Source organism: Cebidichthys violaceus, unplaced genomic scaffold (assembly GCF_023349555.1).
Source record: "Cebidichthys violaceus isolate CVI_PGR_0920_01 unplaced genomic scaffold, fCebVio1.0.p SCAF_16, whole genome shotgun sequence".
NCBI classification, from domain to species: Eukaryota; Metazoa; Chordata; class Actinopteri; order Perciformes; family Stichaeidae; genus Cebidichthys; species Cebidichthys violaceus.
This window is the reverse complement of record NW_027176329.1, coordinates 7,482,663-7,498,723: the sequence shown is the minus strand read 5'-3', so window position 1 is coordinate 7,498,723 and position 16,061 is coordinate 7,482,663. Positions and strand designations below refer to the sequence as shown.

At 40.5% G+C, this 16,061-nt stretch overlaps 1 protein-coding gene across 6 annotated transcripts in view; it reads left to right on the top strand.

Annotated features, from left to right (window-relative positions):
• The window catches only part of adgrb2 (adhesion G protein-coupled receptor B2), a 191,946-nt gene that overhangs the window by 104,798 nt on the left and 71,087 nt on the right, over positions 1-16,061 (top strand). For all 6 annotated transcript variants that reach the window (XR_011102885.1, XM_068710972.1, XM_068710968.1 and 3 more), the window contains exons 6-15: positions 2,961-3,125; positions 3,344-3,508; positions 4,811-4,912; positions 6,741-6,847; positions 7,797-7,991; positions 8,362-8,430; positions 8,943-9,051; positions 9,413-9,559; positions 14,235-14,340; positions 15,303-15,405. Coding sequence is in view for 5 of the 6 variants with exons in the window: in XM_068710972.1 (XP_068567073.1) it covers positions 2,961-3,125; positions 3,344-3,508; positions 4,811-4,912; positions 6,741-6,847; positions 7,797-7,991; positions 8,362-8,430; positions 8,943-9,051; positions 9,413-9,559; positions 14,235-14,340; positions 15,303-15,405 (1,268 nt within the window). In the remaining variant the exon portion in view is untranslated. The remainder of the gene's footprint in view (positions 1-2,960; positions 3,126-3,343; positions 3,509-4,810; positions 4,913-6,740; positions 6,848-7,796; positions 7,992-8,361; positions 8,431-8,942; positions 9,052-9,412; positions 9,560-14,234; positions 14,341-15,302; positions 15,406-16,061) is intronic.

The following is a 16,061-nucleotide window of genomic DNA, read 5'->3' as shown; positions in this document are numbered from 1 at the left end:
TGTGTGTGTGTGTGTGTGTGTGTGTGTGTGTGTGTGTGTGTGTGTGTGTGTTTGCGTGCGTGCATGCGTGCGTGTGCATGTATATACATGTCAATGATTGGATCTCACAGCAAACAATATACTAAGACTTTTAACTGGCTAATACTGTATATAGTACAGTGTGTTAAATCCATGTACAAATTGTACTCTTACTCTCAATATTTTTTTTTCAATCTTGCTTCACAGTGGCTTGTCGCTTATGTAGACATGTGTGAACACATCAAACAAATACTTGCATATGTGGGCAGAGCTTAAAATGTTAATACGACAGCTAATGCCTTGAACAAAGGCAATCAACAGGCAGAGAGTAAAAATATCTGTCATACCTGAGTAATTAATTAGATTTTATCAGATCTTTTAAAAGGCTGACTGAAAGGCACTCATGTGAAGGCAGAGAGCTGGTCGGGAATTGCCTTCATGCCTGTATGTTTGTTTCCTAATTCATTTTTAATTTAATTTTTGTTTTGCCTCATGTGCAAATTTAGTTGAAAATGTGTTATTTTGCTACTTGTTCTAAACACACTACAAAAGCTTCTTACAATCACCACTCATTTCTACAACATGTTTGCATGTTTTACAGTGTATTCGAGGGGCAAGTGTTTTCACAATGATGGAAAGAGGAGGAGATGGTTTGTTCTTCTTTGGGAAGCTGTTCCAGACTTGTCACTTTAGTTACTCAGAATTAGACTTGGGGAAATGTCACGTTCACACTTACATTCCCGCCCACTCATGCTCACTCAGCTCATTCTGTGAATGTCATCCCCAACACAGTGCTGTTCCCAGCACAGTAACAGCAGCACACAGCGTGATTGACCACATTACCAAGGAGAGTTGGCAATGCTTTCCCACTTGGGAGAACCAGACAAATACATTTACACCACTGTATTTCACTTTATCTTTTACTTAAAGCCACTGTGTTTAGGTTAGAATGTGTGCCTCGATATATCATTCTTAGCCAAAAAAAAGAACAGTTCTCACTTTAAATTGCTATTCTTGTTCATATAGAAAAATTAGACAGGCTACTACAGTCCTAACGATCACGGGTTCCGTCTTTTATATGTGATTATTAAATGTTAGCATTGCCTTAGCTTAATTCATTCCACACGTTTTCAAAAATACTTTGCTTTAACTGTGAGCAAGATTTATACATTATTAGCTACTGTTTTTGGTGTCAGTAAAGAACATAGATAAGAAGGCAGTGTAATATGCCGTTCTACAAAAATGTACCAATGTTCCCTACAACGGTTGTATAACTAGTGCAAACCAACTGTTTCTTACATACTGCACTGAGGTGTGCGGAAACCCGAATTAGAGACGAATGCAACGCAGCATGATACTGTAATGTAACATTTTCAAATATATCCTCATAATCAATTGCTGAGTGACGCCTCACTTCAATATTTGTTTTCCTTGTTTCTATAGTTGACACCTCCATTATAAATTACATTACAGTACACTTGAAATGCTGTTAAAAAGACAATTTGTCTTCAAGCAACAAAATGTGTGCATGTGTTGGATTTCTTTCTTTTTTATATATATATATATATATATATATATATATATATAAAAAAGTGACAGCTGCTAACAGAAGGAGGAATTGTACTGTTAGGCAACTCAAAAGGATTACCTCTAGGAATGTGTGTTTGGTTCACAGGAGTAAGGACAAGCAATTTATCTCAGAATAACAATTGACTATTCAGTGCATAAACTACAGCATGATTGGTCTGAACATTTTACAATAAAAACATAATTTACGAAATGTTTTTTTAATGATATATGAGCAGGTAAAACACAATTAGATACCACCCCCTTAAGACATCCAACTGAAGTAATAATGCAGTTGAACAATAGTGACCCTGAGGTATTATCAAGCTGCTATTCACGATACAGGGGGTGCTTTTGTTAGCATGTTGCCTAGAATCTCAAAGGACAGGATTTAAGTATTTTCAAACCAGTACCAAAAATTATAAATTGCGACAATATATTAAGACCCTTTGTGCAACAGCATTCTGAAATACAAATAGCCATGGTCACAGGTCAGTAATTGGTTTCTCTGTCAAGTTTTTTGTATCAAAGAATTTAAATCAAAAATATGTGGAATGAATTAAAAGAACTCACTGACTTTATTTGTCACAGATTTCCATCTGCTGTCATGCATTTTCAAAGCAGAACATTGTGTTCTTTCTGTGACACAGATCCTCAGAATTGTCTTATAACCAGCTTTGAAGATGATGACATACCAAAAATCGTTGCCTGCACTCACTATAAATCATTAATCTTCCTGTTTTTGATTATCAAATTTTTTTGGGAGTTTGCATATTTCATTCGACAACTCAATTACACCAGCAATGCGCTCTTATTAAAGGGGACATTGGGGGCTTTGATTACACCTGTGCGTGTCATCAGGCTTTGGTTAAGCTATTTGGTATTCATGCATCGTCTGACAGGCGGTGCTGGATTGTATTGATATTGTGTTTTTTTCTTTGTCTGTTTCTGCGCAAACACCAGTCAAGAGTTGAAATCTGGTGCCTTTCTAATAACACTTGAAAATCTAACATCTGTACTCTGTTTGAACTCTTTAAAACACAGCAGGAAAGGAATTGTAATAAGCTTTCATAACAGATTGAAATATTCCAAATGTCCATAGGAACATGAAATGTTTGTTTGTTGCTATTTTTGGAAAAGCAAATAGCCTCTGTAATTTATTTATATTCTGTTCACTTGGAGCCATACTCACTTTATCTGTCCTGTCTTTTCTCCCTTTGCACATTTCGTTTCCCTTACATCCTCTTTGCTATCCTTCATAAACCTGGATCAATTCATCCTAATTTCCCTGTGTGCCCCAAAAACTTCTTCCCTCCACTTTCATCCATTTCCCTGTCTCTCCATATCCACTTCTATCTCCCCCTCCCTCTGTCCAGTGGAGGGCCAGTGGTTGGAGTGGGGGCTGTGGTCGAGATGCAGTGTGACTTGTAACACAGGAACCCAGCAGAGGCAGCGACGCTGCAGTGCATCGGTGCACGGCTGGGCTGAATGTAAGGGCCCCCATCAGGAGAGCAGAGAATGCACCAACCCTTCCTGCAGTGGTAAGGCATACCAAATAATACTTAGCATTCACACTCACATGCTCTGTACATTATACAAACATAAAACATGCATTATCGAAAGGGATTTTTCCTGATTCGTGTTCCACTTACCGGCAATTTAAGAATTGATTTCTTTAGCTTACTTGCTGGTCTCTATCCCTGTCACACTCCCTCCCTATTCCCCAAACGTCACTGGCGGTGCTTTGGTCCTGTTCTAGGTGGAGGTAACTGGGGCAGCTGGAACCACTGGAGTCTCTGCAGCAAGACATGTGACTCTGGTTGGCAGCGTCGCTTCCGGATGTGTGAAGGCAGCGGACTACAGGGCTACCCCTGCGATGGCTCGGGAGAGGAGGTCCGGTCCTGTAATGAGAAGAAGTGCCCTGGTCAGTGACTCAGTGAATGTGTGTGTGTGTGTGTGAGAGCAGAGAAAATAAGGGAGAAGCCCATTATATGTATGCTGATGTACATATCATTCATGCTTGAAAACTCTGTATCAACACATGTTTTGCCTTAGACATTTAGTTTCCTGTGTGGGTGTATTTCTCTGCATGCCTCTCCTAGTTGGTCTCCTAGTTGGAGAGAAAAGCGTGCGTGTATCTGTGTAAGCCCAATCTGCACATGCACAGTATTTGTCAGGCAGAATGGAAGTGATTCCCAGTGGTTCGCACCACAGCCAAAGGCTTCTATCGCAATTTTAGAACTGCCTTCTTCTCATTTTTATGCGCCTCTTGTCTGTCTTCCCGTCAGTTCACCGACCCATCCATCTTTACCTCGTTATTGATTCTGCATGTCCGCGCCTTGTCGCGCTCTCCTTGCATCCTCTCAGTTTACCTGAGAGATATTCTGATTCTCCTTATATCTCTCCTCTTTAACACTGTTTTTATCGTGCTCACTGTCTTGCGCATGCTTGCACTCTTTTTGTGTTCCTCTGCCCGTTAGTGGGAGAGACGGCTAATGTCAGAGTGTCAGCAGCTGCAGGAAACAGTGTGGTTTAATAAGCATACCTCTTGACTGAAGTTGTGTGTGCGTGTGAATATGCAAGTGTATGTTCTGTACAAGCCCAAATGTCACATGTGTACGTGGTTGCTTTGAGCTCTGACAGGCTACAAATGATAAACTTCTGAGTGCAGCCTCCACCATGACCCCTTTGTTTTGAGTGGCTCCCGAACCTCTTTTACACAAGACGAGGATCTTGTCTGTTGGCATTTCAGGGGAACATCATATGATATTTTCTCTCTTTCAGCATCTCTCTCTCTCTTTTTCTTCCTCTCTCTTCCCTCTCCATCCCTCTTCATCTCTCTGCATCGCCGCTGCCAACACTCGTCTGCCCCCTCGGAATATCTTCAGAGTGCTCTCCCCCGTTTTTTTTCATCAGGGTTATGAAAGAGAGGGAGGGGGGAAAATAGATGAATAAAGAGAGGGGGTAAGATGAAGAGGGAATGAGATACTGTACTGAGGCAGTGACACTGACAGAGAGCACTGAGCAATGTACAAGGGAATAAGATTGGGAGCTGCTGCAGGAGAACATTGATTTGAATCTTGTTTTTTGTGCTTCTCAGACTCCCTTTTTTTCACTGCTATGTATGTCTGTGGGAGTGTGTGCGTGGTGATTTTTCTTTTTTTGCGTGCCTGCTAGACTGTGCTACATTTCACTTTTTCGATGTATTTCTCACCTACCTCTACAGCTCCTCATGAGATATGTAAAGAAGAGCACCTTCTCACGATGTCATGGAAGAGAGCCTCAGCTGGAGAAACTGTCTACAACAAGTGTCCAACTAACGCCACTGGTCAGTTGCATGATATGCTTTTGCTAATATCTGGTAGCTGTTAGCGTATTTCAAGTCTCTAGTAAAAAATCGGAGGTGATGTTACACAATACAACAGTGTTGGCAGTTTATAAAATACACAAACCAATCATAAGGTAGCATTAGACAATGTGTAACAGGCACGAAACAATTTCCCACATGAGCAACAGAAGTCGTTAGCGCTCATGTTGGCGCTGAGTAGTTAGCATAAGCAACAGCTACAGAGAAAGAAAATAAAGAACCTATACAAACGCATAGGCAACCCACAGGAAGAAAAAAATGAAAATTGTCCAACAGACATTAAACGTGTCAAACAGGAGATACTGACGTTTAGTACCGTGAATAAACGTCAGCACCTGGTAGTTAGCATGAGCTAAGCTACCTACAGGGATAAAAAGAAAGCACCCACAGACACTCATACTCAAGAGAAAATCATCCGGTAGTATTCATGAGCAGAGCTAGTTAATAGGGGAATAGAAGAAAAAAACAACAGAAACTCAAACTTAATCAAAACAAATCGACATGAAAGAACAATGTGAAGGTGTTAACTGGTGTAAAAAATCTCCAAAAGGAGAAACAGAAGTTTGTTAGCCTTAGAAATTAATGTTACCACTTGGTAGTTACAGGGACAGAAATAAAGAACCAAAATAAACTCATACTTCATCAACAAAAACTCCAAGAATATAAAAGCCTTTATGTAATGCTTCTAATGTTTCACTGTCATGTGGGAAATGCTGTGCAACAACAACACAGCAATCATATCATTAGTACCCAAGAAAACATCGTAAAATAGATCCAATTATAATCAGGATAGCCTAAAATACTCAACTATCTGTGTTTAAAAAATTAGATGTGCTCTGCGTCTGGATCAAATAGGTACTCAGACTGATTTAAATGCTTGAATTAATGTGTAAGGCTCATCCATGTTGTCCCTAAACAGTATCACTATTTTGAGCTTTGGTATACAGAGGCAGTCATTATAACATTTCCAACTTGTGTAATATCGTGCAAATCCCTAATTAGTAGCACACATGTCTTTCTTGAATGTAGTCAAACCTTATTTGTGTGTTATCACAGCAACGTTTCTAAACTAAGGAGTTCCTAAAGCAGCTGGCTGCCAGACCTTTCCTTTCAACTTCCATAAGCAGAAAAAAGAACCTTCATTTCTGTTAAACACTTTCTTCGTCAGAATTTAGTCCAAGAGCAGATGTGGTTCAGAATACCTGTAATGTACCCATGTTTTCTACATCTTTTTAACTATGGTGTGGGCTCTGACATCAAAACACGACTGCATACATTTGGTAGCTTGCCAGAAAAACATTTAAGCTTCACGAACATTACATTTAAGGTAAATCAATTTACTAACTAAATTGAATTAACCATGAAACTACAGTTTAATTATGTCACTCTATTACTAAAAGGCAGAGCCACAGTTCACTAAGTGGCTAGGGAAAAGGTTTTGTCTTTTTTAAGTATTTTTGAAGCCTTTTCCGTTTGTGGGCTGCCAAACACCTTAATGCTTAATGTGATAAATAGGAATAACTCTCGTCTATAGAATCCAAGCAAGATATGCATATGTTTTTGGTAGTAACATGAATTTTAGTACAACAATCTCCATTCCCCATCATGTACATTGTACTTAGGCACAACAACAGGTTCATTGGCAATAAATGAAAGGCTTTCCTGATCACAGTCAATGACTATTGGACAACAATATTAACAGTAATAGATTGTGTTCCCAGGCAGCTTTCCTTTCTACATTTGTTGAATTCCATGTGAAGTATTTGTCTCTGCTTCTCTCTTTGTCTAGGATCTGCTAGTCGTCGTTGCATGCTGGACAATAATGGAGTTGCTTTCTGGGGTCCTCCGAGCTTCGCCAGATGCGTCTCACTTGATTATAGATATTTACATTTATCTGTAAGTTCCCTTTTTTCACACATACATACACTGAAACTCTTCAGCAAAAAGAGAAAACAAGATGTGTATATTCTTCCATCACAGTTAGTTGCAGTATCACCTTCTATCATAACTCACCTTCATCAAACTTGTCTGTCTCGTTAATGAATTTATTAGAAAGTGAATGTTCTTTTATTTAAAGTTTTGGTCTGTCTTCATTGATCTTTTTTCACCCATTATGTACCTCTGTTCAACTTCCTTTTGTAAAAAGTTTACTCAAAATAGCGCTGTGTCTGTACTCGGGGCTTGCCGGTATCTCTAATTAGCTTTTCCAGAGCTTTGCGTTCACACTTTATCAATTAATGAATGTAGCTAATGAATGTGTTCATCAGCCAGACTGTTTTCCTGCTCTGTGAACTTCAACCCCTCTCATCTCCTCGATGATGGCAGAGGGAGATGGGGGTCAGGGATTGTACGTGACGAAGCTGATTGCACTGTTAGCTTCTGTTCCAACCTTTCATTAACACCAGGAGTCAATAATTAATTTTCTGTGATTGCTGTTATCTTCAGTTCTTTCAGGCTCTCTCTCTCTCTCTCTCTCTCTCTGAAATTCCCATACACACAGTCTTGCTTTCTTTATCTCTGTCTCTGAAGTGATGAGATCCAATTTCTGACTGAGAATGCTGCTAGGCCTCTTTTTGCTCACCTATTTTAAGCACAAGCACAGAAATCCAAACATGTACCTTCTGTATATACTCCTGTCTTGAAACACTCTTCTCAGCTCCCATCCGAAACCTTCCTTTGATTTCTTATAAAAACATGATCTTTGGTTTGTTTGGTCTTTTTGTTTATGACATTTGCCAGCTACATATTTTGAATAAGAACACGTGTACTACATACAGTAAGTGCCACAAGCAGAGGTGAAAACCATCAAGTTTTCTCAATGTCTGTCTCTCTCTGCACATTGTAGTTACGAGAGCATCTCGCGAAGGGTCAGAGGACCCTGGCTGGGGAGGGCATGTCTCAGATCGTAAGGACTCTCCTGGAGCTCTTGCAGAGGAGGAGCTACTACAGTGGTGACCTTCTCTTTTCCACGGAGATCCTGCGAAATGTGACGGACACCTTCAAAAGAGCAACCTACATCCCAGCTACCGACGACGTGCAGGTAAGCTGAGCCCCCCTTCAAGTCACAAATCATACTGAACACGGGGTCAAAGACAAACTGTCACACGCAGGTACACTTGCAACACCTCCAAATTGTTTTCAATGTAGAAGCTCCACTTTCTACTGCATGGGGTTTGCATAACAATGAGCCACTGCAGCTACACAGTTGCTATGGCCTCAAACTGGATTTTTTTTTTAGCAGCGTTTTTCTCTTTTCACCGCCGGTAAGAGGGAAAAAATGCTCCTGTCTCAGTCAGTCATTTGACAGATATTATTTTTTTGTTTTCCAATATTCGGCCATAGGCAAACAAAAATAGATAGCAAAATCTAATAGCTCTGCTGCATTAACAACACCTTCATCTCGTGTCTAGAAATTCTTCCAGGTACTCAGCCTCATGTTGGACATGGAAAATCTAGAGAAATGGGAGGATGCCCACCAGGTGAGGCCTTCTATGTGTGTCCCTATGAGTGCCTCTATATATCTCTCTATATCACAATCAGTGGCCACCTACTACTATACCAAGTTTCTTAAATGTGTGTGTGGTTATTAAGTACTTTGTATATGTTAATTTGTGTAAAGGTGGGTGTGACTATATCCCACATAAAATTTTCATTAGCCATAAAAACACACCTGTTTATAAATACAATGGCTACCCATTAATTTCACTGAGTGTGCATGTGTGCACATTTGTGCATTTTTGTGTGTGACCCAGCTTGATGCCCTTGACTCGAGGTGTGTTTACTTGCCATCTGGACACAATAAAAGAGCAACCAAATATGATATTATGTCCCACTTTGTTACAATTTACCACCCTGGACCACATTCTAGATAATGCAATAAAAATGAAAATGTTTCAGTGGGTGACACACGGATGTATCATAGAAAGTTTGTGATGGACAATAATTATGATGACGTGATCGATGCTAACCACGCTAACCCCCTCATCCACAGGTCTCTCCCGGTGCTGCTTTGCTAATGAGGATATTAGAAGATTTCATTCACCTCATCGGAGAAGCCCAAAAGCCTTTCCAGAGTTTCCTGGTGGTTACCAACAACCTCAGTAAGCATCACACAATGCTGCCACCTGGCAAGGCATGACAAAGTCAGATAAAAGAGAAAGACAACAATATCGATGTTTATAGACATTCACTTATTCAGATAATGTATAGGATGGTCAGAATGTTGTTTAAAGTTGTTACTGTTCTTTATCCTCAGATAAGCTCATCCAGGATCGTTTTTTGTCATATTAAAAGAACTTCAAAATGATCCATTTTAGCATGTCATATATAGTGCAGTCTCACTTCCAAAAAAAACTAATGTCTCACCATGGCCTGTTGCTTTCATTGTTTTTTGCTTACCTCATCATCATTAGTGTTCTTTGCACCGCACTGAGTCTATGTGGTATCTCTTTTTTTATACAGTGATAACCGTCCAGCGAGAGCCGGTGTCAGCAGTTTCCAGCGATATCAACTTCCCCATGAAGGGCCGGAGAGGGATGAAGGACTGGGCCAGAACAGCAGAGGACAAGCTCTACATCCCTAAAGAGGTCTTCACCATCCCGGCTGAAGGTTAGAGAAATAAGACTGTCTGGGGTTTGTCCAAACTTTAAGCTGCTTGGTACCAATCTGTACCACAAACTAGAAAAGTTTGATAAAAGAATAAGGCACTACAAACACATCTCGCCATTTTTAACAAAATTAAGCTGATGATGATTTTTAGAGTTCCAGAAGTCTGTTTTGATTCAGGTATGAGCACTCAGCCTGTAACCAGGGTTTGGATCTGTTTTAGTTGTCATCCTCACTCTCAGTCTTGAATCTTAAACATACAAGAACCTGTTGTCACCCCACTCAACCCTCTCACCAGCCAAGGTCAGACCAAAAAGTTATCCCAGTGTGGATTCCGACACTCAGAAAGGTGTCTTCATGGAAGCAGATAGAAAGCTTCTCAAGGATGTCGAAGGGTAATGCTGAGAAGAATTTGGACTGCAAAGAGGCCCTGGAGGGCTTCTCAAAAAGATGCAGGTCTTTCATCTGTGAGGAAGTGTGTTACATCCCCTTGAAAGGATCAAGTCCTCATACAGTTTTTAAGGATGTCGCTTCGCTTTTAGCAACACAACAAAGCTAACTGCTGTTAGTCTTAACTACTGGACATTTTGTTCCATGTGGTTTCAAGTAAAGCCAAGAGACAAGCAAAGTGATTGTCCAAACACCCACCAGACGGTGGAGATGAGCATAAAGAGAAAGAAGACACCAGGAAGCCGAAGAGCGGGGTTGTTCAGGGGAGACAAGTGGACTTAAAAGAGTGGGAAGAAAGTGGTTTGTATTAGATAAGAGAATTGCTGCGGCAGATGCGATCCACTACCGACAAAGGCAAAGGTCATTACCCTCTGGAAATTACACTGGCAGACATCCTGTCTGGCACCCCACCCCTTGCCCAAATTAAAGTTCAGAGAGGCTGCAGGCCGAGAGAGCAGAGCTGTCTTTGACCTCCGACTTGCTCTGAAGACACAGACTCTCTTTGATTGGCGTTCAAGACATCCTGTGAGCTAACCTCCGGGCACCTCACCTCAGCTCACTTACTCTCTCTGTCTCTTTATTATGCACGATGTAATATGCTTATATTGTGCTCCTCTTCCATCTAACCATTCATCTCGCTTTTATGAAACAGAACCAGTTTATGCGTTGCCGTGGGTTGTTTTTCCAGATTTTATGGAACAGCAAATTCAGATATCTCAAAAGATGAATGTTAGGCTGCAAGTTATGACAAAGGGGTGTACAAAAGCTTGTTTAATGCTGCTGCATTGCAATGTAGTCTTTTTTTATTTTTCCTACATTCATCCTGCCTTTCTGTTTTACTTTGCTGCTGTTATGCTTTTTCCTCTATCTAATTTTTTTTGTTCATTTTCCTGTTAGTTTGTGGTGGTTAATGTTGTTTCTCCTGCTGCAATACAAGTGACCGGCTGCATCAAATTTTCTCTGCTATTTACTCATATGATATTCTATTCAGCACATGCCATTGCCATTTTAGCATAGGCTATTTGTTAAATTGTTTCATCCAACGTGCATGTTGTTGTTGTCATGGCATTAGTTCTCTTTGTGGGAACTATGCCTTTTCCCATGGCAGTCCATTGGGGTCTTCAGTTGATTGCTATCAGGTTGATTGGTTCATTTACCCCATAATGAAAGCCTATCTCCGATGGACAGCTTAACTATGTTCATAAAGGCTCTTTGGCACTTTTGTGTGTGCACGTGCGCACACAGTTGCACATGCACAGAGCCAATTGATAGGTTCATGAATCGCTTCACTGGGCAGAGGCTGGGACTCTTCTTCACTGATTTTCGAAGTGACAAACTCCCTCTCTCCCTCTGCTGTGTCTCTCTTACTCACACACTCTCACTGTCTTGCAGTCATGCACACCCATACATCCAAACATACAAGGCGGCAATGACCTCCTATTTCAAATACACCATTGCCGGTACACGCATGCGGTTATGCTCCGTTAACTTTGAAGTATTACTCGAGCAAGAACACAAACCACATGCGCTCTACTCTCTATACTGTATTAGAGACGGACTAACCTATTTGCAGTTTTAACTGTAACTGTGTTGACTTTCAAAATAATACCAGTGAGCATGGAATTTGTGGAGTGCTGCTGAAGTAAAAGTCATGTATCTGATCTGAATAGTTCTGAATTTGTTCTTTTGACAAAGGTGAGATGAGAAGATTGATGCCACTTTCAGTTCTCTCTATTAAGCACGGAGTTACACCCAAAGGGGGAAATAGCCTAGCTCAGCTTAAACACTGGTGGCTGGGGCAGCTAGCCAAACAGCTAGCCTTGCTCTCTTTAAATTCAAAGCTATACCCTCCAGTATATCTAACTAATTACTAATCAACACGTAGCTCATTTGATTAGTCCATACACAAACAGAATTCTTGGAATGACAATTAGGCAACTTCACAAGGACAGGGCAAGACTACAGGAAATCACTGTATCGTGCTTTGTTATCCAAGAAATACTTAATACATGTAAGTTCCCGGCTTCTATTTGTACATTAGACACGGTGTGTAGCTATGGGAGTGTTTGTAAGCATGTTTCTGAACTTTGGGAAGGAGACACCATTAACACCTGCTTCCTATCTAACTAAGCTAATGACCTCCTGGTTCCAACACCACACGTTACACACAGACATGCAAGTGCTATTGATCTTCTCATTTACCTTTCGGCAACGAAACAAATAGGTGTGCTTTTTATTTATTTAAGAATCAACAGCTTGACCAGTTTGGTAAAAGACATGGTATTGAGTAATACGTTCTATAGGGTATTTTATGGCAAGTAAGGAAATCACTGATTTGTAGTCGTTTAAATTTTTCTGAGCTCGTGCACATTACGCACTCAGTCTGTTCAACTGCGTGAAAGTAATGATATTCCACAGTACTCTTATTTCTTGAAATTGTCTGTGATATGTACAAAAGTGAAAAAAAGCAAACATAAAGAGGAAAGAAGCCAGGAAAGAATGAAAAGAGTAACTCACATGGAACTGTTTGGATGGAGCTTTCGATCTTTGATTAAAACCATAGATCATGGCTTTGCATCAACTCCAAACATATCTTTTCCTGACAAATGGCATATTAAAGTTCGCAGCTGGTGACTGGTGGTTTACCATTTTGCTGGATTACAGCTGACCACCAATCATTTAGATGTTCAGCGGGCGCAGAGTGACAAAAAGTCTGTTCATGGGAAATTAGGGTTTGGTGATTGAGTGCTTTTGTGGTATTAATCATCCTCTTGCGTGGGAGTGCCACCCCATCATGCAGTGATTTACCATTTACCCACAATACACTGACTTTCTCATTTGCATGCCTTTGCAGACACTGTCCAATTAGGATCCATCACACTCACAGGCTTTCTCATGCTGACTTTGATCTGTTTTTTGCCTCCTCACATTCTCACAATTGCTTTTTTTTTTCCCCCACTGTTGAGATCTTTTTGTCTCTCCCTTTTTCGCTCCTCGTCTGTCTTGCATAGCTATCTCTCTTCCTGAGTATTACCTCTTCAGCAGGCAGACAGATTTAGGATGAGTCACCCTGTTCGTCTGATACCATCAGCCCCCTCTGTCTCTTCCTCTCTCGCTCTCTGTGCCAATGCTCCTCCATCGCTTCTCTCAGCCTGAAAGGGCAAAGGAGGGAGTGGCATCTCTCAACATGAACTCTTCCCCTTCTACTTTTCCTCCCTGCTTCCTTTCGCTTCCCTCACTTGAGTCAAAGTGACATTTACAGAGGGACACCGTGTCTCCTTGGGAGCCCCTTCTCTTTTTGGTGAAAGAACACTGAAGGGAGTGGTGGAAGGCAAGGGGTCGCAAAGCAGGGCTGTGGAAAAGTTGAGGAGTGAGTTGGAGAAAGGCAACAACAACAGGCGAGGATGAGAGGAGCAAGCACCGAGGAGGAGGAAAGAGATGGAGATGTTGTCTAAAGAGGGTGTGGACACTTTACTTTACTGAGAGAATTTTAGAAATGATGCTTCTGCTGAGTAGTTGAGCTGCTAAAAAGCAAACAAATTGACACAAATTGTGCCTCCACCCACGTAGAGTGTGAAACCAAGATCTTGCACTTGATAAAGTGGAACATTTTGAAGTATGGAATATGTAGCTGTCATATCAGGCGCTGCAATTAACTCACTTTTCCTATTTCGATGTAGTCAGCAGAGCATTTGTTAGCGACGGCTCAAGAGTTGATGTAAATGAAGATGAAATTGTGGGATAAAGAGACAGATGAAATCTCTGCTTGTTTGCTTCACCAACTAATAGATTAGTTTGTACTTAGTTTATTTACATCAAATTACATACTTATCAATGCAGGTTATTAGAATCAATCACAAATACCAACACTCTCCAACCTCTGATTTAAATGTCAGATTCACAGCTTTGATATTGAATGTAATTTCCTATATCTTCCCTGTCAACGCACGACCAAATTTGTTATATTCTTGATATTGATATTGATATTTTAAATATTGATTTGCTGCAATGAGCCATTAATCTGCCACAAGAGTTTAGAAAGTCCTCCCACAGAGCTCTCGCTGTACTTGTTGTTAAAAAAGACGTCTTCAGCACCCTGTGTCCTTGTAGGACTGTAGAAGAAGAATAAATTAACTGATGGACAGATTTATACTTGATTTTGAAGATGATTTAGGTGAACCATGCCATGTATTTAGGCTGATTGGTTGCAATTTGTCCTGTGTTTCAGAGACGGAGACAGAGACGGAGACAGAGTCAGAGTCAGAGTCTCCAATGTACTATGTCATCGGTGCCATCTTGTACAGGACGTTAGGTGCCATCTTACCAGCACCAAAGTGAGTACTTTTCATGTCAACTGACTAATTATTGTTACTTGTTCCAAACATTTCTAACCTTCTACTCCTTTCCCTGTCCCTTCATTTACCTTTCTGCATCTCTTTTTCCAACAACTTTCAATCTCCTTATTTCTTGTCTTAGTTTCCCTTCTCAGTACCTTTCTATTTCTGTGCCCTTTCATCTGTCGCTTCTTCTCTCTATCTAATTCCAACTTCCAATTCTACATCTGTTTTCTCTTTCATGATGTCTCTATTGCTTCTCTCCTCTCCTTGTGTCTGCCTAGTTTTCAGACAAATGTCTTGGATCTCCAAAAAAGTACATTTCCCTAGATGTTTTTCCCTTTCTTTTGCATTGTCAATGTATTTTTGGAAGTGTACAGTGGGCTTCGAATGGGTGCTGGCCTAATGGGTTCTGAAACTTCTATAGAACTTGCAAAAATAGAAGATATGGGATCAGTAGGTTGTCAAAAGGCCACTGAGATATGGTGTTTGTGCTGGCCCTGGGCCCTTTTTTTCAGGTCAGTGCTCTTGGTTGTGGATGAGCTGGATCTGTTAAAACCCTTTTCTCCCTGTAGCTCTGCTGAATTTCAATAGGCCCATTGTTCCATTTTTACTCAGGCGCTAGCTCTGGCTTTCTCCCTTTCTCATTAGGCTTTTATTTCTCTGTTTTTTGTATTTACTTATTTTTATTTTATTTATGTATATATTTTTGCAAACACTCAAAAAACATCAAAGCATAGCAGGTTACTTGGTATGTCTGTCTGAGTATGTATGTCTGAGTATCTTTAGATGTATGCATGTCTTTGTGTGTTTGACAAACAGCATGAGAAAGCAACTCAGCAGTATTTTCTTTTCTTGTCACTTAATTTCAGAGCAACTGTTCAAGCCAAAGTTGAATGCACAGCAGTACAGTTCTTAAAAAAATAACACTCTTTGGTATGTGATTGTGCGTGTCTTTGCAGCCCCCCTGCATTGATCAACTCCAAGATCCTTACAGTGACAATACGGCCAGAACCTCAACCCAGCAAGCCCATGGTGGTGGTGGAGCTGTCGCCACTTTTTAATGTAAGTTTTTTCCTCTTTTTTTAATTTATCTCTCATTTTCCCCAGTCATAAGAGCCACACTGTTTTAGGAGTTTTCAAGCAATACAAAACAGTGGCTGGTCATGGCTCTTCAAGATCTACAGTAGATCATTTCAAGATAGTGAATGTGAGAGTGGAGATTTTTCACTTTCATCCTCTAAACTTCCCCAAACACCATAAAAATACACTTATTTTCTCATTAACATCAAAGTAGTGCAGCCAACAAAAAAGTAAGTTATTCCATATAAGGGACTTTCTAAAGAATTGGTTTGTAATTCATTTTATTCTTAATATTAAGCAACCTTGGCCGAAAGAATACATTTTCCAAGGCCTTAAAGGATTCCTTTCTTCCCAGCTGGCCCATGTTTCCTGAGTTCAGAATAAAGAGAAAGTGCTGCATGCTATAAAGTGCCATGGTGCTGGTTGAATTGCCTGAATAAATGCAGACCTTTTTGACTTCCTTATATCGTAGCGTCTCCTGGTGCCTATTCAGTTTATATTACAGTGGAGTGTGTTCTTATAAACGACTTGTGTGGTGTCGTCAGTGAAAAGGACTAAGTGCAAGTTTAATGAGAGGCACTCTTCACGACCTCAATAAGATGTAGGATTCATTAGTCATTCTTCTCTGCAAAGGTGGG